The sequence below is a fragment of the Pholis gunnellus genome (assembly GCF_910591455.1).
Source record: "Pholis gunnellus genome assembly, chromosome: 15".
Taxonomy (NCBI): domain Eukaryota; kingdom Metazoa; phylum Chordata; class Actinopteri; order Perciformes; family Pholidae; genus Pholis; species Pholis gunnellus.
In genome coordinates, this window is record NC_136542.1 from 6,363,012 (window position 1) to 6,386,325 (window position 23,314).

The 23,314-nt window shown below is 43.2% G+C and overlaps 1 protein-coding gene across 2 annotated transcripts; it reads right to left on the minus strand.

Moving 5' to 3' along the window:
* Nucleotides 1–22: 22 nt before the first annotated feature.
* On the minus strand, nucleotides 23–23,058 carry palm1b (paralemmin 1b). 2 transcript variants are annotated; one of them, XM_079174484.1, is made up of 6 exons: nucleotides 22,929–23,058; nucleotides 9,763–9,805; nucleotides 8,814–8,894; nucleotides 4,267–4,382; nucleotides 3,641–3,711; nucleotides 23–3,397 (listed from the first exon to the last, which is right to left on the minus strand). In XM_079174484.1, the coding sequence occupies exons 2-6, from the start codon at nucleotides 9,802–9,804 to the stop codon at nucleotides 3,018–3,020; spliced, it is 690 nt and encodes a 229-aa protein (XP_079030610.1). In that variant the 5' UTR covers nucleotide 9,805; nucleotides 22,929–23,058; the 3' UTR covers nucleotides 23–3,017. The 2 variants fall into 2 exon arrangements, with proteins under 2 accessions (XP_079030610.1, XP_079030611.1); XM_079174485.1 differs by lacking the exon at nucleotides 22,929–23,058 and adding an exon at nucleotides 9,952–10,040.
* Nucleotides 23,059–23,314: the final 256 nt, after the last annotated feature.

Consider the following 23,314-nt stretch of genomic DNA (forward strand, 5'->3'; position numbering starts at 1 on the left):
CAAGATTAAACATTTAGACGACCACAGAATAGATGAACAGGCATTGGTCTAACACAAGGTTGCTTTTTCTGCTGCTGTCCCAGAGACCCACAATTAAGCAAAGCTTTAGCTTCAACAAAGTTACATGTATTTCTATGTATACAGATGTATGTATGCATATAGATACGCACACATGTGTATACACTGCACATTGACTAGTAGCCAGTTAGTCTCCTGCATTAAGTTTGTATCCCCAAAAATGTTTAAACTTTGAATGTAGCTTTTGTTAAGTTTCTCAGATGTGTGGAATAAAAAAAACATAATCTGTCGGTTACAGTAAAACCAACAACAGGATCCAACGTTTTTTTTTCAAGACACCAACAGTAGTCTGCATATTACCTATCATCTGAGCTGCATTTACTTATAGCTATCATGAGAGAAATGAGAATGATATTCTACCATAGTTGTGAAGTACCCCTCTCGAGTAGAAGGCAGTGTTTACATTGGGTCATCATGACCAGAAGCAGAGCAAGAAAAACTCCGGCCTAAAAAAATTGGCGGCAGACAGACAAGTCCAACCAACTGAACCTGACAAAGGCACCAACAATACACAGATGGTCATCTTTTCTTTTTAAAAATACACACATCAAATACAATATGCCGCCTCGCAAAGAGGCCATAGGAAAGAAAAAACGAGTCCATATCAGAAAGAAAAGTGGCAAGTTGTACAATTACAGTGGAAATGTACATATGGAAAGCATAGATTATAATTCATCTGTCCACGCCTGTTGACCTCCCTGGAATGTTAGAAGGGATCATTTCTCTGGTGGTAAATGTAGGCAGGACATGAGATAATGCATCTGGCACTGAAGGTTGCGAAAGACTCTTAGTCAACGAATGCAGGAGGCAGTAGATTCCCACAATCCCCCCTCACCGGCGGGTTGAGTAAGACAGAGGGAGGGAGAGTTGAAGAGTATAGTTGGTGGGTGAAGAGTGTTCGACGAGTCATGAGACTCAGGGTTAGCACCAACTTCAGAGGTTTTTTAAAAACTGCGTGTCTCCAAGCATAGACGGTGGGGCTGTGTTTGTGTTCGGCGGTGATGACGGTGATGACGGTGATGGTGTGTGGGTGAATCAGAGACGGGGATGAGTCTGGGGTGGGGGGGAGGGAAGGGGAAGCATTGGTGGCGTAGCGTCGCCGACCCAGAACGTCAACGGCCTCTATGTCTGCCAAACAAATGAGTAAACTAGGGTCCAAATGTTTTTCAAATCGGCTTTCAGGGCTCTTAATTGCTATAGTGTACATGTATGGTTTATCTTGCTAGCATCCTGCACTTTTTTAAATGGTTAGACTGGATTTTCTTATACAATAATTACAAAAAAAAAGCTTGGGGACCTGGGCACAACCACATTCTTTGTATTGTGTTTTTAGAGTCAAGGTCCCCAGAGAATATTATTATTATTAGTGAGAAATGCCCCAAATCTTTTTCCTTTTGCTGCAAATCTATTCAAGCACTGTCGGGCCGGCGTCTACAGACAAAGAGTCAGGGGTTAAACTGGGAGCGAGCAGGACAGAAACCAGCAGCCGACCAACACACAGTGAAATTACAGTATATCATCAGATGTTTATTTGGTTCATAAAGAGACAAAAAGCTTCTTTTTTTTATTCTTTTTTTTTTTTACGGTGAGCTGAGCAAGCCCGCCTCTTCTCGTTATGGTAGAACTAATCCCAATTTAACCCCTGGATTTACATTCATGTGAACGTGATAGAGTATAAGTAAGACCAAACAAGTGACAAGACAGTCAAAACAGTTGCAAGGCTTCATGCAGTGCTACCTCATAAGATTCACATTGACTCTACTGTTGAGAGAACACAATTATTTAAGCATTTCGAATCGTTGCGCAATGGTTCGTCATGACTCTATCGATCATAAAGTATAGTATCCATCTTATTTAAAAAATACAAAAGCTGTGATCTTCATGTACATGTGTCACATATAGTATCTATGAGAAGCTAATGCGGTTCGCAATATGGTCACTGTTCTAATCAGCCGCTTTGTCTCCGTGCAGTAGATTTCTTTTTAAGCTTACTGCACATCTCTAACACTGCCAATTTGTATCAACTGTTACTGATAGAAAGACTTGCGTGACTAAATATATGAGCACATATGAGGCTAAGAAAGCACAGACACTTGTTATGATTGTAACGCGATTCTGGTAGTGCTTACAAGCCGACATGCAGTTAATGGTTGGAGATGATATAAAGAACCCAAAATAATAAATACCTTGTAGAAAACATAATTTCATATCAATATATTAAAATACTATTTAAAATAATATCTTAGACAATATTGCAATATGAAATTGACCGATAAATAGTTGGTAGGCCTACACAGAGAAATATATACTGTATATATATATTTGAGTATCTGTGTCCTTCATAGTTTGCTGTTTTGACTTAAATGATTTGAAGTTTCCAGATTTCCCCCAGTTGGTAGCAGTACAATCCAGAGAGCTAATACATTTTCTTTTTTTCCAACAATAATAACAACGAACTTACAGTACACAGTCCCATAATAAAGATATACACACTGAATACAATATAAATGTCAAGACAGAAAAATAGAAAAATATCAATAGAAATCAAAAGTCAAATACATATCAGAGAAAGTATACAGAGTAAAGTGTACGTATGAGTCTTTGTGGTTCTTGTTGTTGTAGCCGGAGCTTGTATTGGCTTTCATTGTTGGTATATTGGCTGTGTAACTGTACTGTACGGATTTTTGTTTTTCCCCCCCGTCCCGTCCCATCCCGTCCTGACACACACACACACGCGCACACATGGACACAAAGTTACACACATCTGCAAATACAGACACATGCCATAGCACACATGCCTGCACAGGTGCAGGTGTGTACTCACCCACACATTCATCCACACACACACACACACACACACACACACACACACACACACACACACACACACACACACACACACACACACACACACACACACACACACACACACACACAGCTCACATGACCGTGCAGCACTTGCAGGTCTGTTTCTTCTCCTTTCCCTTCTCTCCTTCCTCTCCGCCTCCGTTGGCCTTTTCTTTATCCGCCATGCTCCCGTTGGGTGGAGCCTGCTCTTCTGTGGCCGCCTCTCCTCCGGCCTTCCCTTCCCCATCCTCGATCACGACGAACTCGGCCTTGACGTTGCCGTCGACACCTTCCATTCCCAGAGCCGTGCGGGACTCCTGCTCCTCCTCAACGGTTTTGTAGCCCATGAACACCAGGGTGACGGGGTTGTCCTCGCTGGCTTGGTCAGGACTGGGACCCAGCAGCTTGGCCTCGATCCCCATCACCTCTCTCTTGGGGGTCTGACCCGAGACCTGCACTACTCCATTCTCACCTAGAGGTGGCACCAGAGTGCCATTGAGAGGCGAGGGGAGAGCAAAAGGGAGAGAGGGTGGTCGGGGAAAGTCAGAGAGATGGAGAAAGAAAGGGGATATTGTTTTAATGACCTCCGGCGGAGAGGAACAATTTAATAGAGCAAATGAAGAGGCCATTATTAGCTCGCTTTCTCTTTCCGACACAGGTATCCAGGCTGCGTTGCTATGGTGTGATCATACGTTGCCATGGGTACTGAACTTACCTCCATTTTCTTTGGCCACACCCTTATTGGCTGGAGGGTCTGTCTCCAGTTCTTCAATCTCTTGCTCCAGCCTGGCTCAGAAACACACACACACACACACACACACACACGCAAGCACACACGCACACACACACACACACACACACACACACACACACACACACACACACACACACACACACACACACACACACACACACACACACACACATGCGCACATGTGCAAATTACTGATTGAAATAAATCTTGAATTAATTTACACCACAGAGAGTATAATGATGCACGTATGAGCAAACTTTGAGTAGATGATCAGTTCTACAAAGAAATATGAGCATGTGTCCCTTTAATATTTTACAGTGTGTATCTGACCATCACAGCCTCAGTGTCCTTACACTATTTGACAATCTCATTTCTGGTTAAAGCCGTTATTAAAATGGATAAAAATACTGACTTATTTATGAACGATACCAATGCTTAGACATGGCACTCAGACATGTTAAAGCGCTTTTAACATAACATGCCTACATTTTTTCCATGACAAACCCGCTATTTGACCCGTTCGCTTGCAAATAAAACAATTTTCTGGACAGAGATCGGACACGCAGGTTTTTTTTTTAGATGCTGACCTGAGGATGACCTGCTCCAGGAGTTTGGTCTTCACCTCGTCCTCGTGCAGACGCTGCTGAGTCTCCTCCTCCGCTGGAGCTCCATCTAACAACCAGCGCTCCCTCAACGCCTTCGACTGCAAGAGGACATCACAAATACTGACATGTTGTTGAGAATGAACACGGAGAAACAGGCATTCGGTAAGTGTGTACATCAGCTATGATGAAAAGAGAATAATCAGGGTGGGGGGTATTAATCATGCTTCTTTCATCAGGAGATGATTAATTCATTAACAGGACTTCAATCACCCAAAATGCAACACGTTCTCACCCGTTCTCACTCGGAAGAGATTAGTTGTATTTTGACTAAGAACGACGAGCCGTTTAGCTAATCTACAACACAAATCTACTGGCGATTGTGTCCAGCACTCCTCTGCTGACTGCTGCCACTCAGTGATTCTGTCACATACTTCAACTGCTGCCAACTTGTTGTTGCCAAGTGGGCTGTGGCACATAGCCAGGGCATCAGCTGCACAGAAAGATCCAAACTACGGTATAATTCTCCTGTTATACTAAATTGAGCACGGGATTGGAAATCAAGATAAATCACTACAAGATTAAAAAACGAAATAGTCCCATTCCTAAACTGCATCAAACATCTTCACGGTCAAGTTGAGAGCACCGACTGTGACTAAATGTACTTGTAAACTAAGTCTCATTATAATTACTGTAAAGTTAATTCTAGGACAAGATAATTTAATACCCCCATAGGAATTATAATGACACATGACATGGGAATAAAATGTAGCCTATAAACTTTGTTCTGTGGTGGATTTTTCACTTTATTATTCTCTTACCTTCCACTTCTTTATCTGTTCCTCAGTCTATGTTTATTTCCTCTATCTATTTCCAAACAGCCCTGTATCCTTATCTTGACCCCCCGTCCTCCATCCTCCTGTAGATAAGCTTACATCAAAGCAAATACTTGGCATGCTTCGAGGTAAATATAACAGTGTGTCTTACTCGCAGCTGTTAGACCGTGCAGGGCAATTCAACCCTGCTTGGCCATACGGATAAGTGTTGGAAAAAGAGCTCTTGCGTTCACGAGTTGGACTGGAAATCTGGACCTGTGCTTGATGTGAATTCCTCTCCAGTGATGCAACAAGAACTTCTACAGCAAAACCCCCTGTTTTTTTTTCTTCTTCTCTGATTCGACCCCCGCCCATTCCTCTCTCTTGTATGCATCTCTAGCCATCATAAAGTTCATGAACTTTGTGGTTTTGCGCATGTTATATTGGGTAAGCTTTCACATGTCAGAGTGTATCTGTTTGTATCAGTTAAAGGGCCTGTTGTTCTGTTTTAACTCTTACTTTCCCCCATTGAGTAATTCAGCTCCAGACATCCAGCTCAACAGAGCTTTACAGCACACAGTCTCTCACGGTGTAATTCAACACTCTTCATACCCCAGCCCTGCATCGTCTCCAGGGCACTGAATCTTACCCTGCTCTACTCTCTCTACTCTCTCAATCTTCCTCGCTCTCTCGCCACACCCAACTACCCCAACGCCCGACATCACGTAATGTACTCACTCATGTGCACGCAAACACACACGCGCAGACAGACACACACACACACACACACACACACACACACACACACACACACACACACACACACACACACACACACACACCAGTCTGCACGGTCGTAAAGCCGGAGCACTGAAGTTACGTCTCTCTCCATTGTTCTTTGGAGCAAAAGCTGCTAACGTAGCAGACAAAGGGCGGAACCTACACACACACACACACACACACACACACACACACACACACACACACACACACACACACACACACACACACACACACACACACACACACACACACACACACACCTCTAAATGTACTGAGCAGCTGCAGGAAAAGAGCTTTAGTGCTAATTTAATTTAGCATCTTTCCTTCTACAAATTGAAATCCCCAAATTTCATATCCTATGAAAATATAATACATTTTTTTGTAATTCTTATTATTTTATCAACTACATTTTATCAATTACAAATCGATTAAAGGAACAGTTCAGCATTTAGGGAAAAAGCTTTCTTGGCATGAGCTAAAGGAGAGAAGATTAATACCACGTTTGAGTTTTTGCGGTAAATATTAAACTACAACGAGGAGATGGTTAGCTTAGCTTAGCATAAACACTGGAAACGGGGAAACTGCTAACCTAGCTTCAAGTATGTGCTGGTCATTTCATTTCGGAGCATTGCTTTACATATGCTCCCCTATAAACTGTGCGTTTTACAGGTTATAATTAAAGAGACTGCCAGCTGCTGCATGCATAATCATATCTGCCATGGCTGCTTAATTAAAAACAGAACTCCTATTAATGCTTTCTGTGTTAACAACATTGTATTAGTTCATCTCGCCATTATGTCTGCACTGTGAGAGTGTGTATGTTTGCGTATGTTACTGTATTAGTGTGATTTAATGGTGGGGCAGGTACACCCTTGTGTAAACGGAGACATTTATTGGGTTTTCCACATGAAAGCCACCTCTGGAAAAGCAATACATGCTGTGGTTTGCACAAAGAGCCTTCTAATGCTCCTGTACAGCGTGATTACACTTCCCCTTTGTGTGTGTGTGTGTGTGTGTGTGTGCGTGTGAGACGAAAGCGGGGAGCGGTGGGTGTAAGAGCCCTTTCCTGTTGGTGGGAGTGGGACAAAAATCTGTTTCCTCTGCCAAAGCCCTCTGCATTGTCTGAGGCTTCTGTGTTCTTTCATGAAGCCACGCACACAAAAACGAATACACACACGCACACACACACACACACACACAAAGGTTTGCTCTGAAAATAGAAAAAATGGGCGCACGCAAGGGCAATGGCGCAGGTCACTGGCACTTTTGCCACAAACGCACGCGTCTGCGTTGGCGCACATACACACACCGCAACCTTTGCTCGTATCTGTGACCTGCCGAATTGTCCGGGGCTGAAATAGCTTTGATAGTGCTGACACATGGGCTGACAAAAGCCTTGGCTCTGATATAATGAGTGTGTGTCCACTTGCACGCAGATTTGAATGTGTTTTTTAGGGAGTGTGTGTGTGTGTGTATAAACAGCATGTGGAGGAGCTGCTGGTGTTATCTACGGACCATTCTGAACATTCCGTGACAGCAGCAGTTGGGGAGTATCTCACTCTGTGGGACTGATAGATTTAAAAGGAGTTGCTAAGTTTGATTTTGTAATTTGAGCGTGTGACACTCACACATAGAGCTTAATTCACAGAAAACACAGAGCTGACCGTCATTGTTTCTGGTGAGGCACGTAGGGGTTCATGTTATACCTGGAAAGAGTTGGGATTGGAGTGTTCTCAGAGGACGTTGAATACAGAGCTATAGGTGCAAATACACCCTTTCACTCAAGGTGGTGGAATTTGTGAGTAGAACAAACAAACAAAAGGCATGGATTCGTGCAGGGGTAAACAACCTTAGGTCACATGTCAGGTAGCTCAACCAATGGCACACTGGCAATAAGTGTGCAAGAGAGTTTTTTAAAGACGTTGAAGTGCCCTCTCATCCAGCATGCCAAAATACCTTTCTCGGCCATTTGCAGTTGCGCAGCCTGTTATTTGCGGTAGTTTAATTTATCCCCCCCCCCCCCCCCCCCCCACACACCCGCATTCCGCGAAGACCCGCCTAACTCTGCCTCTGATTGGCTGGTACTCGTTGCCTTCTTCGCAGAATTTGTTGCTGATGAACAACATTAGTGGAGGGTGAGAAGGGTTAATGGTTGCTCTAATGTGGATGTTTTCACAGGGGTGGCAGCTTTCTTGTATAGTGCTCTCATTTATAATTACAGTGTCCTGGGTTAAAGGAGACAAGTGTTGCTATGCACTTTGTCCATTGATGGATTAACATTGCAGGTCTGTTGGAGATTAAAATGCTGATGCGGTGTCATAATTTAACTTAATGTTCCCATTAATGCCAATATGGCTCACTGATGAACAAGGAAATGTTTTGGCACCTCATATCAAAAAGGTTGCCAACACTTATCGCTTTTGTACCTCATCCAAATAGGATGGACTAGAAAAAGAAACAGTTTTTTTACAATGTTCATGTTTGATTCCGGGTCCCAAGAATGGATTCTTTTCTGGATCTGCCTACTTAAGGTGAAAATAACAGCTAAACTGGAACCATGTTTCAAATCGCTGCACGCTCCTTTGCGGCGCAAAGATCTGGACACTCTATGATCGTGTCCTCTGTGCACGCTGTGGTGATCAAAGCTCAATATGGTGCAACTCTTTGGTCTCAGATCCACAATTTTCCCTGTGAGAACATCCCAGTGTTTTATTGTGTTTGTTGTAAACGGCCTGCTTAAAAAAACCCACAATGCAAGCTTGCAATAAATAAGAGCATCAGAACCCCATTGACTGTGCTGTAACTAACTAACTCAGTGACTTCTAAACATTAGCAAACCTGTTTTGAAAATGATTCTCACAAGTGCAGTAGTACAAGTAGGGCATGTGCATAATGTGAGCATGTGTTTGCATGTGGAAGTGAGTCTGTGTGTACCTTGAGATGCTGGAGTTGCCGTCGGTCATCATCCAGCTGCCTCCTCTTGTTTTCAATCTCTGTCTGCCTCTTCCTTTTCTCCTGTTACAACACACACACGCACACACACACACAAGCACACACACAAATTATTAGAACTGAAACTCATGGATCTTATCGACATCTAAACATACCCCGCCTTTGTGTTTATGGTAGTGCTGATGATTTAATGGTAACTTTTGATGACTGAGTACATTATGTGTCAGTCAATGTTTATTGCTTAGTGTGTCTGAAAAGTACTTGCTGTATATTTAAAGGCACATACCATTCACTCCGTATGTCAAGTCAATTTTCGAGGAAATGTCTGAAATGTTGAGAATTGAATTGATATTGAAGTTGGTGTTTTGCGATCCTGATGTTGATAATAGAAGCTTTATTTATCATACTACATGAAGTACCTTCATTTCTGTTGGCGGGCATTTCAAAGTTTTGACGTTTCAGCAAATTCAGAATAAATCACTACGTAAATATCTGTGTAATGATTTTCTCAAACCGCTCAGAACAAACCAAATGTAAACGTGCTTCAGTAACTTTGTCTGCCATTAATTCTGAATGCTTTGTGAAAACGTACATCTCAACAAACATAATTATACTGGGCAGAGAACCTAGATATTGTGTGTCTGAGAAGACAAAGAGAGAGAGGATGAAACAGGCCGAAGCGATGAAAGACCAATAGAGCGGGACACGGGGAAGAGAGATGCTGAGAGCCGCTGCATTAGCTTTCTGTGCCCTCATAATGGTCGAGGGATATGGGATCTAAAAGGTTGAGTCATTAAGACGGGCGGTCAGATCCTGACAAGCAGCAATGATTTGCTCTTTCTACAGCCATCACTGTGTCCTGACATGCACTCTGTATGTGTGTGTGTGTGTGTACAAGAGAGAAAGGAAGAGACGTATACAAATAACTTACAGCGATGGCCTGGAGTTTCTCCTCTTGGGACACCTCAGCCATCCTGAAGGAAAAAGAGAGAGAGAGAGAGAGAGAGAGAGAGAGAGAGAGAGAGAGCGAGAGAGAGATTTAACCACACATGACCACCATCATCAGACATGACTCACAGTGACAAACAACTTTCCTCGCATACGTTCACCAGCCATTTACCTTCCAAAGACTTCCCGGTGACTGAGGTTAAATATGTGTCTGCTCGCACTAAATCAGTGTCTCTTTCCTGTCAGGGAGAGTCAGTGAAGGCATGCTAATGCGCTAGCAGGACGCTGCTGGAGATTCCTGCTCTAATAGGTTCCAGACCAGAGCTCCGGGATGGAAGATGGACGGAAGCACAGCTGAAGAAAGAGTAGAAGGACTGGTTGCTCGACTGAGACGGGGAAAAGCTACATATCAGGCTCCCTTAAAAAAATCACATATCTTGCATCAAGTTGTAGTTTTGTTCCTGCGGTTAATAGCTGACTTTATCTCGCTCAAGCTGAAAATCTTTCATGACTTCTGACATCAGTCATAAAAAGAGAAGATGTATTTATAATAGGGAATGGCATATTATCTGAGATGATATTCCTATATATGATGACCCAATATTCACTTATTCATTTAAAAGGGGTGTTATTTTCATTTTGGCGTTGGAGTGGGGTATTTACTGGGGAGACCCCAAAGTCATAGTCCCCCTCATTAAGGGCTGTATGTTTTTAAAGGTATACTATATATAAGCGTATAATGCGTATAATACTACTATGAGAATTGTTGTCTGGCAAAAATGAATTTATTTTTCAAATTAAATCCAATTCAATTTGCATGTAGAAATTAAGATTAGATCTAAAACAATTACTTGATTAATCTATGAATTGATCAGCAGTAAATTAAGCGTTGACAATTTTGACTTTTGACCAATTGAAAAAAACAAAAAATCTTTTGGAGATTTTTTTTTTAAACAGTTTTCTGGCATTTTATAGACCGAAAGATCCATCGCTAACTGGAGAAATCAAATGCAAAACAATCCATAATGAACATATAGAACGAATGACTCACATCAAATAATAAGGGGTGACGTGTTACCTTATATTTAGTTATTTTGTCATGAGACAGCAGCAACAGCCTCTATGAACATTACAGTGTGTGACTTGAATGTGTTAAGCAATGTAGCCCCAAGAAGACGCTCTTTCTACAGATCGGAGGTGGTTGGTTCTTGGAACAGCCGTGTGCCTTTTCCAGCCCAAACTGAAACTGCATCACAAGGCATATGGGATTCTGATTTCTCTGCACTGGTCCAAACCAAACTCTTACAAAACAACGATGACACAACTACTCTACATAACTCCCCACCCACCCCTCTCCACCGCCAGTAAAAGGTGTTAAAACCGTTTGATCGAGTCACTCCTCCTGATGAGTGGCCAGGACACCCACTGTTACTGTGAGTTTGCTTGCATCATTTCCCAAAGGAATACGAACAAAGCTTGAATTGTGAACATGTCAATAGAGAAAATTGTTTCTATCTGGCCCCTCGCTGTAGGGTCGGTCACATTGCTACACTCACAAAAGAATGCAAGGCAACAACACTGGCTCCTCTTAAAGCATAAAGAGGCATACATTTTCGGTCATGCATGTGAGCCCACCATCCAATCACAGAAGCTGTACGACCTCAGGGGTTCATTATGGGAGGACACTCTGTAACATGCACACTCATTCAAACACCCCACTGATCTCTGCTCTTCTATCAAACCACATCACCATCACATGGGGATTTCTTTGGAGGACAAGTGAAACCACAATCATCTGACCACCCCCCCCCCCCCCCCACACACACACACACACACACTACTGTCTAGTTCACATATTCTTTTAATTTTTTTTTTTGCCTTTCGCACTGATCCAGCACAAACAGGAAGAATTAAAAAAACATGAGGCTGAATAATGGAAGCCAGCAGTGTAAATGAATCAATAACACAATATGTTGTGATGAGCTTCATCCAGGTACTGTTTATGCTGTTTGTTGACAGTGTTTTATAACTTATTTTCTCCCATAATCTCCGTCCCTTCCCAGCCCTCGGGTCGCGGTGGAAGCGGGGCAGTTAGCTGACTGAGCATCTGGATCAGTTCACCAGTGGTATGAAGGAGGCCTGGAACTGCCGGCTGCCCATGCTGGCCTCCGAGAGGTCACTGTGAGCATCAGCTGAGACGAGGCAGAACACACCCACAGCGTAGCTATGAAGTGTTTTTGTATTATTTTAATTACGTCTGTTGGAAACATCAGTTGTGAAAAATGCAGGGCACGCGTGAGCGAATCCCAATCCGCGCACGCAACTCAAAAGTTTATTGGTGACAGCTTGCATATAAAGCGTCCCAACATGAGAGTTACGTACATCTGAGACAAAATCTCTACAGATCACAGCTGAGTCATCTCATGACAACTGATGAAGATGAAAACATTTAGTTAGTCTAATTTAGTTAGTTGACCATGAGTTAAGACTACTTTGTCAACACAAAAGTGAGAATCAAAAAAGGAATTATCTGCTCAAAGAAAGAAGTTTGCGAGACTAAAAATCGGACAGTTTTGGTGCTGCAGAGATTCAATACCGATGCCAAAACGTAAAACAGTGTATCTCAAAGCAATCAACCCTCAACAACAGTGTAAAATCTGCTGTGTGTCTCTGTGAGTTATGATCAAAACTACCCAGTTCGTGCCAAAGTTAACAACAGATGTCCACTGGACCAACTGAGAGTTAAGTGCTCAGGCCTTGAAAGCTTGTCCCACCATTCAAACCTAAATTTAAATACTAGCACTGCTTCTCTAACCTCTGGGCTACAGCTGTAATGAATTTTTAAAGATGTATTGGAAAAAAAAATATGTCCACCTTGTCGGAACATCATGGGCCTTTGTCTTGCTGCCCTCATAAATTATGGACAAACAAGGAGAAAGGAAAGCAGACTCAAAGACAAGCATCTTTGCGGCATGGTTAGAAGAGTAATTACATTTTCTGACCGAGAAAGGAAGACATCTAGGGAGGCTGGCAGACGCTCACAGACAGGCCAGCAGAAACATATTGAGACAGGATACATATAATAGATCAACAGGACCGAGGGACAAAGCCGTCTTAGCTGGCCGTCTACATACAGACAACAAATTACAACTAGGGATGTTTTTTGTCAATATCTCAAGGCCGGTGCAGGGCAGAAGTCAGGAAAACGGACTAATGACCGGCCCTATTCCCTGTTGAGTGCACTGCTGCTGTAGCATTTCCAGGAACACATTATCTGCCTGCATAGAGCACCAGCATCCTCTTCTAATAGCATCACGGTCCTCTGGCACCAGCAGTCACTTTACACACTCTCTATCTGGACTGAAATGCCCTAAAAGTGATTACCTGATATGTCCAAGGCGCTCAATGAATGATAATACTGCTGAGCGTCTTTGTTCGGGGATATCACGATGACCTAGAGGCCAACATGGATTTAAAAACCCTCCTCTCGCCAAGGTGAGAAGAAATGGTTTTCTTTCCAACTTTTACAAAATGATGGTCTTTGATGCAACTTGTAAAAGCTTGTTTTTTTGTAAAGGAACCAAGTATGTTACAGCCAGTTGCATTAATGTGTTCTGAAAAGTCGATTAAGAAACATTGTATTCATTATTTCCGCTACACAGTCTGGAAGTAAAAAAAGTCAGCAAGTACACCGTGTACTGATCTGTACATGAGACCAGTCACACTGTGTGACTGTGGGACGGCCACGGGCCATCCATATGCGTCTTATCTGTAGGGGCAGATTACACCAGGTCCCATCACAGCTAATCTAGGATGACCTGAAACAAACACCACAACAGCCTTGAATTGGACTGATTCTGATCCTGCCTCCCACACGCACACATACTCAGATGAGCAGACTTTTTTTAGAGCTTCTTTTCTTGCATCTGTGCTTCATCAGATGGTAAACGATTGACCCAACACAACGTTGCAACCATATGGGATGAAACAGAATGATAAACAACAAAAACATGAAAAAATAAACAAGAATATAACAATTTTCACAAGGAGGGTTATTGAAGGACGAGTCTTGTGATGTTCCATATTTCTGTTATTGTCAACAAATCTCATGGGACCAAAAATAAAAATGAAATGATCAAGCAAGCATCATGTGTTAAAGCCCTTATTTCTCTGTTCCAATGACCTTCACTGTTGAAAAGAATATGCTCAACATTAATAAGCCACACTGTTGATGTTAACATGTCCCTTCTTTAAGATAAACTTTAGGCAGTCTAGTGTTTTAAATCGACCCCAAAAACACCATCCCGCTGCCTTAAAAGCTCAATAGCGCACCGAATCTGAGTAATGTCAACAAAGTAAAAAAGTGTATTTTCATGACATGTTTTTCAAGATTTTGCATCTGTGTAAATGAAGGGGCTTAGGGCCGAGAGCCACAGACAGGCTGAGGAAGTATTGTTATTTTTATAAGTTGACTATGGCAAACATATAAAATATCACCGCAAAAGGAAAGTCCTAGCACCAAATACTCAAAGAACTGTTGGAAGCTTGTTGGTCTCGTTCACCAATCAGAGAATAGAGAGGCAACAACTTAGATTCATAGTAACAGTGTATGTTATGAAGACAAGACAAGTAGCCAAACAGAAAAAAAGATGAATGACACTGGGAGAATCACACTAATTTCACACAGTTCATATCACGTAACAAATGACAACAAATACCCTTAAAAGTAGCCTCTAATGGTTCCAGTTATACAATACTGGCATGCAGCATCTAATAACCTATTTCGACAGAGCCCTTCTTGCCGTATGAAAGGGAAATGTGTTCACTCAGGTGTTAATTCACAACAGCAAGAAGCTTTTAACTGATACTGCGCAGGCTGCCATAATAAAAAGAAAAACACACACCCACACACACAAGCACACTCACACAAATGAACACCTGTAGAGATAAGATGGAATTGAGAGGCCAAGAACAAGTTTAATTAGTCACGACGTACTATTATTCAAAATCTGGACAGATCGTAGCTGTGAACTTGATTTCTGGCTATTCTTGAATGAAAGAAGCACGTAGAGACACACACACAAAATAACACTGTAAAAACACCCGAGTGACAACACAGTTTTGTTGCTGATATTAATGCAAAAAAACAACCTAATGCTCAATTACACTACAGTCAAGTCACACACTGAAAAAAATAAATTGTTTTCTCTTCAGAAAGAATGATGACTGTGAAAACGACTCTTGAGCTTAATGATCCAGACCCTGCCTTAGGAAACTATCCGAGAGTCTGAAAGAGGAAACTAATCTGAAATCTCCTTCACACTCACTGAGTTGGAGTGGCACTTCTTTCTCCTCCTCTCTACTCCCTACTTCCACAGCTTCCTTCCTTCGGGCCAAAAGAGCACAGGGACAACAATACTCCTCCCTGCCTTTCTGCCCACACCACACACACACACACACACACACACACACACACACACACACACACACACACACACACACACACACACACACACACACACACACACACACACACACACAATCGTCCCGGGTCAGCACGCATCTCTGCATCCTTCTATCTGTGGCACAACACAAATTATGCTAAACGTAAACAGTGCGCTGCCAATACAAATTTGAGGAAGTCTGCTGGGGTCACATGTCAGTGTTCCAGGGGTCAGAGGGGAAAGCTCCTTTTACCCCCCAGAGGTCACCCATAAATAACACTCTGTCAGTACAGAGGAGAGACATAGTGTGAAACGTCCACGTTGAGAAGCCAAAAGAGCAGCCACACACAGACTGAGACACGTAGGGTGGGATGAAGGGGTCAGAAAGAAGTGACAGTCAGTTCTTTACTGTAGTTTTTATCATTAGTCAAGCTCCCAGAAACGCTGACTACCCATAATACACCTACGGTAAACAGCGGTTTGTGCACAGCCTTCGCGTGTAACCCGAACACTAAAAGTCTTCAAGCCCAAGCTAAGATAACTCGGTCACATCAATAGGGATATTTTTTTCCCAGGTTAAACAACTGTTTTCACAGGCTGAGTGAGACTGTCCACTACAGAATTGATTTGATTTAGGAAAATCAGTGCAAAAGCTGTGTGTTTTGTGGCGGAGTTTGAAAGTGGTGAAAAGATCTGGTTCAACTTTCAGACAGGGATGGTCTGCACCATTTTTGCTACTTTGACAATTAAACAATCATGCCTACAATCACAACGTAGCCCTCGTTTGTCCACATATCATGTGACAGTGGTTGTGTAAAGAATGAAAAGGAGAGCTCGAGAGGTCAAATCCTGCCTACTTTGTGAGATGTGCACACCTGAGCAATCGCTGCCTAAAGTGGCCGCGATTGTCAGACTTTTGGTTTCGGAAAAGTTACAAAAGTGATTGGACGAAGCCCCGTAAACCCCTGTGTCAGAAAGGTGTGGGAGAAAGGGGGTTTCAGATGCTGTTTGACCATTTTAAAGTTATTTATCAGTTCCTAACCTGACTAAAAACCTCTGTCCCAGTTCTCCCATGTCTTGTCTCTGTAAGTCCTGTCTCTTCTCTCTTGATCCTTCTCATCGACTCGCATCATTTCTTCACTTGACCGCACTCAACCTTCATTACTTCCGCGACAATAAACCTTTACACTTCAAATCTGTTCAGTCGTTGCGTTTGCTTGTTAATTTTTATACTTCCAGGGAACGCACGCCGAGTCTACAGCTCTTGTGACACTTTATCGATTGCTACCGTTTTGATTCCAGCCACTGCATGGAGATGCGTACTGTCTTTGATGTCACAGTTAGGCCTGTGGTGGAGGTTTGAAAGCCTGGGGTTCGGTTCATTGCCCAGAGAATCCACATTTGGGCAACAGGACGGAGCGACAACCAATATGCCTGAGTGATATAAATGCCTTTTAGCTCCCCACCTGGTAAACAATCTGTTCTGATTTACAAGCTGCAACACAACAGAAGTCAACAGATGCAGATGTTTCTGAGCTTCTGGACACAAGAGGACAAGATGACATAAATTGAGAGGTAATAAACAGCATGCTTAAAGACTTGGTTGCGTGCAGCAACATCACAAAGCTGCTAGAAGACGACAAACAAAGGCTCTGAAAAGAGATTCCACAAAAGGTCCATGACCGTAATAAAAACGATGCAATGGAGAGGGACGTATGCTCTACTACGATGTGGAGCTGCAACAATTAGTTGTTAGTCAATTAGTCAACTGACTGAAATTTAAGTGCCAAACCATTTTGATGAACAATTCTTTTTCAAATGACAGATATTTATTATTTCTTCTTCTTTAATGTGTGGACTTTATCCTTTTCCTTTCATGTATGATAGCAAACTGAAGCTTAGATTTCTGACATTTTATAGACACAGTGAAGAATCGATTAATCAAGAAGATAATTGGAGGATTCATTTCAACAAATAATTAGTTGCAGCTCTAAGACAAAGCAATCAATTCACTTCAGAACAGACATTTTGAAACCGGCTTCTAGCGGCTATTAAAGGCCCTTTGCACTCGATCTTATGACTTGGTTTAGCAACTAAAACAGCAGCTCTGACCACTTGCAATATTGACAAAAAGGCTTGAATCCTCCAGAAAGCGACTGCTTCTCACGACTGCTTCTCACGACTGCTTCTCACGAGACAGCAACACTAGAGCAACTGGATTTATTACAATGAGTGTAACGGCTCACAAATAGACATCGGTTCACGTTTACTTGAATCAAAAGTCGGGCATGGATGAAAACCAGGAAGGCAGATTAATGAGTGGAATGGGGAACAGTTGAGCAGGCGGGCGGGGAGGGTCAGATGATGGGAATGGCAGGAGATGGGTTGCTGTAGAGCAGGAGGGAGTGGCTGGATGAGGGGGTGTGACTGGGACAGGTGGGAAAGTCTGAGGGCATCTGGTGGACAGGTAGAGAAACAGCAATGCACAGGCAGGGAGGCAGAATGGGCCACAATAAACACAACTGAGGCAGACATTGAGACGATGTGTCCCTGGTGAAAATGTTCACACACGCCTTCATTTGAATGCATGTATGTGGGCATTGCAATAAAATATCTTGGGTGAATAAATACCCTTTTTGATACAACATAAGGAATGTTGGCAGATCCCAACAATGTTGCACAAAAATGCTACAAATGCCTTTTTGTGTCTCGTTACTATTAAGGCCTGAACATATTTCAAGAAGCTGAGAGAGTTGAAGCAGAATGCTAAAATAGGTTGGTGGTTCTAAGTATTGATGAGCATCAATATTACCTGCTGACAGCATCGCTTTTGTGTTTACAGACAGTCTGTCGGACAGCGTCCTGGTGTGCGCTCCGCTCAATCAGCAAACTCTACGTATCCGGATAGCGGAAGCCTACGGACCTGCATTACTGGAGCAGCCTCTCAGTGTTAACACAGGAACCATTAGGCCAAATAGGGGCCTTCCCTTATGGCAAGATCCCAATCCCCACTTAAGGCCCTCAAGAGGCTCAGGAATTGTTAATGCTAAGTATGTTTGTCCAATATCACCCTGTCCAATCTCTTCTGCGATCATAAAAAAAAAACGATGCCTTATTTATAAGGGGACAAGCCCTTCTATTCATTCTCCTCTTTCCCTTTAAACCAAATGTGAATGTGTGCAAATGTGTGTGTGGTGTTAGTTTCAGGTTATCTACAGTGCAAACAGATGGATGAAGTATTTCTTATCAATAGTGCCCTTGATAGCATCTTTGCAGCAACACTGATGATCATCATATGAGCGGGCGGGTGTGCGCGTGTTTTAGGGAGGGGTGAATAAGACACACACAGCAGTGTGTGTGTAGTCACATACACACACACCGCTGAGCACATTTCCCTCTGAGATTAAAATGACTTTGTGGCTAAAAATGACAGTTTATCAGAAGAAAGACCATCTGCTGGGAAGAGAGAGAGAGGAAAAAAAACAAATCCTTTCTCGCCTTATCTGTCAAGACAAAGCAGCAAGGAGGGGCGTTTGTAATGAGAGATAGTCTGAAAAAAAGGAAAGAAAAAGTGACTATCCAGGAAAAAAAGAGGAGGCAGAAAGGCCAAGGCAGATTATCAAATAAAATATCACAACTCTACCATCTTTCCAGATGTTACTCCTTATCTGTGCGCTTGATGAGCAAGCTTTCACTTCCACTTCCTCTTTTACCCGACGCTACCATCTTTGAGCTCAAAAAACAGTAACTGTAAGGGCTTCTGTAATGCGTAACATACATCTTCGACTACCATGCTGCTGTGATTTTATAACCACTGCATAAATTGTTTCTTAATGACAGTAAGGTCCTTGAGGATAATTAGCAATATCAATCACTCTGGGGCTACTCGCTCAGGGCAGGAAGTGAACCCGGGAGAGGCACGCCATTTTCTGCTAATGGCGTTGAACCAACCACTTCTGCCGCGGGAACTTTTAGCAAATTGCAGTCATGCATTAGCGGTCTTGGTACTTTGTTGACAGCAAAATATTAGTTTTGTGTCACTTTTTAATGTAGAAGTTACCTTTAATTAACCCTCTGGCATTTTCATTAAACCTGCATTAGCTGCTTTTTGGGAGCAGTGGAAATAAGCTGTAAACACAACACTGTCTTACTTTTGCCTTTTACTGAAAGTTGATATGATGAAGGTGTTAGCAAACAGTTGCTAATGTGATGGGTTTCTGACATGACATATATTAAGTCTTCTTTTAGCTCTGTTTTGATCACTAACTCTTGAAGGGGAAATATCTGACTTGGTGACACCAAACCAAAAGAGCAAAGCAGCGAGCTGCAAAACCAAAACAATAGGCTGAGAGACGCCTCAATGCTTTAGGGCTGAGGGGACCTGCAGAGTTGGGTGCTAATTCGCCTTGGGTTTGTCACTACAAGCGACACCGTTTCGAGCCCAGTATCATGGCAGGTTGTGAAATTGTCACGAATTTCAATCTGTTGGTTTTGTGTACAGGGACACTAATTGTCAGTTTTTCCATTTTGTGTCGCTATGCAATGGTCAGAGTGATGTCGTTTTTAATATCGAGAAAGACCACTAATGGTGGGAAGGAGGAGAGGTGGATTGGTTTAACACGAGGCCGGTGTTCAACAGCACCTGTCCCTGTGTTTTGTTGCCTAAACATTACGTTTGTAACAGTTTTCCTAAATCAAACTCATTGGTTTTGTTGCTTACACCTACGTTTTGTTTCGTTGCTAAAGTCGTCATGAAAAAAAGAAGTTGTGCCGAGTGATACGGAAAAAAGACTCAACAATTCGTGTACCTGTACGGAAAACCAAGATTGCAATTTGTGACTACTGCCGTGAGAATGTGTTGCCCTTTCACATACATACAGCAATTGAATTCATTGTAAATACAAAGACATGTGTGGGCTACATGTGTGACTTGACTACTGTAGTGTAAGTGAGCATTAGGTTGTTTTGTTGCATTAATATCAGCAACAAAACTGTTACGTCACTTGGTGTCCTTTGCCCGTCGAGCTGTGTTTATCAGGGTGCTCTTTTTGGCAACAGTTTCACACTTTCACTCCAACAACACTCCAGTTTGTCTCCCAGTTCAGCTCACTGAGGACTTCTGTTGGGCACTTTGACTGTAGTTGGTTGGTAGAACAGGGGGTCACTCATTCACATTTCACCTCATTTTTCATTGACAGTCCAAGATTAGGATGGATGACCTTTCCGGTTACCAGCCCATTTCCCCTATCTAAATTGGTGAAAACAGATCCATCCCTGGTGCCCAGCCTCCCGGGCCAGGAGACAGACATGAACACACACACACACACCCACACACACACCCACACACACACAATCCATCTTTTTTTCTGGCAAACTAGCAAAGACAGACTAAAATGCACACACAAAGCTGCACACACGCGAACACACACGAGCACACAAAACCTGACACACAGAAATGTGGCTGTCCAGAGTCATAATGCCGCATGATGATTGGGTGGACAGGACAAGTGCTGTCAGCTCTACTGCCAGTCGCTGACACAACACAGGGCAGCCGACCGGATATAGACCCTCAGCTCACACACAGACGGGCTGAGGCCTACGGGGGACTTAACATGTCTCGCTCATACAATAAAATGGCAGAACAGACAACAAACATGTGCCGCTCATATTGTAATCCCTCCTTTTTTCAAATATTTGCGCCAGTGCAAACATCATCAATAGTCCTAATTCTAACAAATTCAGTCTTTGCTTGTGATTCTTGAAGGCCACGTAGTGTAATTACTGTCCTTATTCTTATGATTACGATTATCAATTTGGTGCTTCATTTATGTGCTCAGAGATCTGATTTGATTTTCTGAGTATTTTCTGATAAATAACGACACATTTCCATGTTGGACAATTAAGACTGGCGCACATAATCTATTAAGTAGAGGTTGTGATCCATAGGAAACGGTGATTTCAAACAGCCGGTTAAAAGGGGGCGTTAAAGTACTTTGTTTAATGCCTCTTGATCAGAAATGTAGTCCTCTCTTGTGCTTTTTCTGCCGGATTTCTAAAAAGTAAGTATAGCTATAGCACAGTACAGAAAAGGGCAACAGAGAGCCCAACATATTGCCAGTGGTGAAACACGTTTCTATCGAATCATTGCACCGAAACACATCATTCCTTGTACTTTTCTTGACATCATGTCACATGTCACTTATAGTAGTTGGTTCTGCTGCTTTTTGACATTACACTAACTATCAAATCCACACCTGGGCTGATATGACAAATGGATGAGATGTATTGCTTAAATTCCCCTTCGGAAGAAACTGTCATGAAAAAGGGAGTCAATCAAACAGGTGTCACTGTAGCTGTAGATGACTAAAACAAAGAGTCCCCGTCCGGTACTTCGAGGACTCACTCTCTCAGAAATGCAGTGGGTGTGTTACGTTTGCGGACTCTATTGTCATGAACTTGGTGGTCTTGTCAACAAAGATGTTGTGCACAACAGTGACGTCTGTTCACAGGCCAGAAACCCAGGAGAGAAACAATGGACGCAAGACCAAACAAAAAAAAACGCACTCTGTCTGGTGTCACCTGCTGTGATCGTAATAAAACGATATTGTTCTATTCAGAGACTGGAATAGAAACAGAAAGATGAAACACACACACTCTCTCTCTCTCTCACACACACACACACACACACACACACACACACACACACACACACACACACACACACACACACACAGGATAATATGATACTCTGGGAGGACAGAGGAGCCAGACTCTATCACCAGTGGCAACCTGAGCTGAAATTAATTTGAGTTAAATCTCAAGCAGTCAAGGATGCTCACTCTCATTCTCTGCTATCCCAAAAAAAACCACACACAAAAAACCGGCCCGCCTGGTCGACTGCACAGTGTAAATTCCAGACAGGAGTATGTAATGGCCAAGGTTTTTCAGCTCATGAGCGCCATGTTGGAGCAGACCGCTCACATCACAACACGCACGCCATGAATACCCTGTTACTCTCCTCTCCTCCACAGCCCGCGAGACAGTCAGCATCCCTCACCCGTGCGGTGACGGCCGCGCACGGGTGGCGCCGCTGGAAATTCACCGTCGAGGCAAAAGCAGACACCCTGAAACCCTTCTCCTCGCCAAACAGATCGATAGGACATGATGCATTATCAAAGGCGTTCGCGTAAACATGTCGTCCCGATTACACCTGTCGGCCTGGCTGTATCGTGGCTTCAAAGTGCAGTACAGTAAAGTGGTCCTCTGGGCATCCAACAGGGCGTTTTGACGTGACATGATCATGCAGCTATTTGTTTTCTTCCTCTTCTTCTATTGTTCACCCGCAAACCAGCGCGTGACTTTATTTATCATCTTAAATGTGCAATTCACGTCCCCTGAAGGATGCTGCGCCTCTTGCGATTACTAGTTGTTACCTCATATTAGTGCAGAGGCCGTGTTTACAGAAAGGAATTTCTCAAGTGCAGAATGATACCACCAATATTTTACTCATTTATCCCCCCCCCCCCCCCCCCCCCCCCCCCTCGTCTCCATCCCTTTGCCATGTCTCCAGCCCGAGTTTAAAAAAAAAGGATGCTGCCGGGCTGGAAGCTTAAATATTGCGCCGCTGCACAGCCAGCCGCTGGACGAGCCACCAAAAAGCAGCTCAGCTACAGAAAAAGGACACACGCTGTAAATCACGACTTACTCAGTTGCAGATCCCTTTCCCTTCCCGCCACGGACGTCTTCCAAACAGGCTGTTTATTTCTGAGCGTCAATTCGGAATACGCTAACACCCCTTCCTCTCCTCCGCCTCCTCCTCCTCCTCCTCCTCCTCCTCCTCTTCTTCTTCTTCTGGCTGGCACCCCTTCTGTTATTGCTAAGGTGATGCCGTGGGCAGCGTGAGCGCGCAGCCCGACAATAATAAGACCCCGATTGTTTCCTCTCGAGCGAAAACGACGCACGGCAGACTTGGCTCTGCCCTAAGTGGAAATCTCATGGGCGCTGGGGCGTCGTCTGAAGCAGGTTGTAGTGTAGTTAGTGTATGGGTGAGAGAGCGAGAGAGAGAGAGAAAGTCAGAGTGGTATGTGAAGG

Excerpts from the sequence above, each read along its gene's own strand:
- palm1b (XM_079174484.1), bottom strand. The coding sequence starts at position 9,804 with ATGGCTGAGGTGTCCCAAGAGGAGAAACTCCAGGCCATCGCT. Across the intron at positions 4,383-8,813 it reads GGCAACTCCAGCATCTCAAG|TCGAAGGCGTTGAGGGAGCG; the intron begins GTACACACAGAC and ends GTCCTCTTGCAG. Across the intron at positions 3,712-4,266 it reads CTGGAGCAGGTCATCCTCAG|GCTGGAGCAAGAGATTGAAG; the intron begins GTCAGCATCTAA and ends TTTCTGAGCCAG.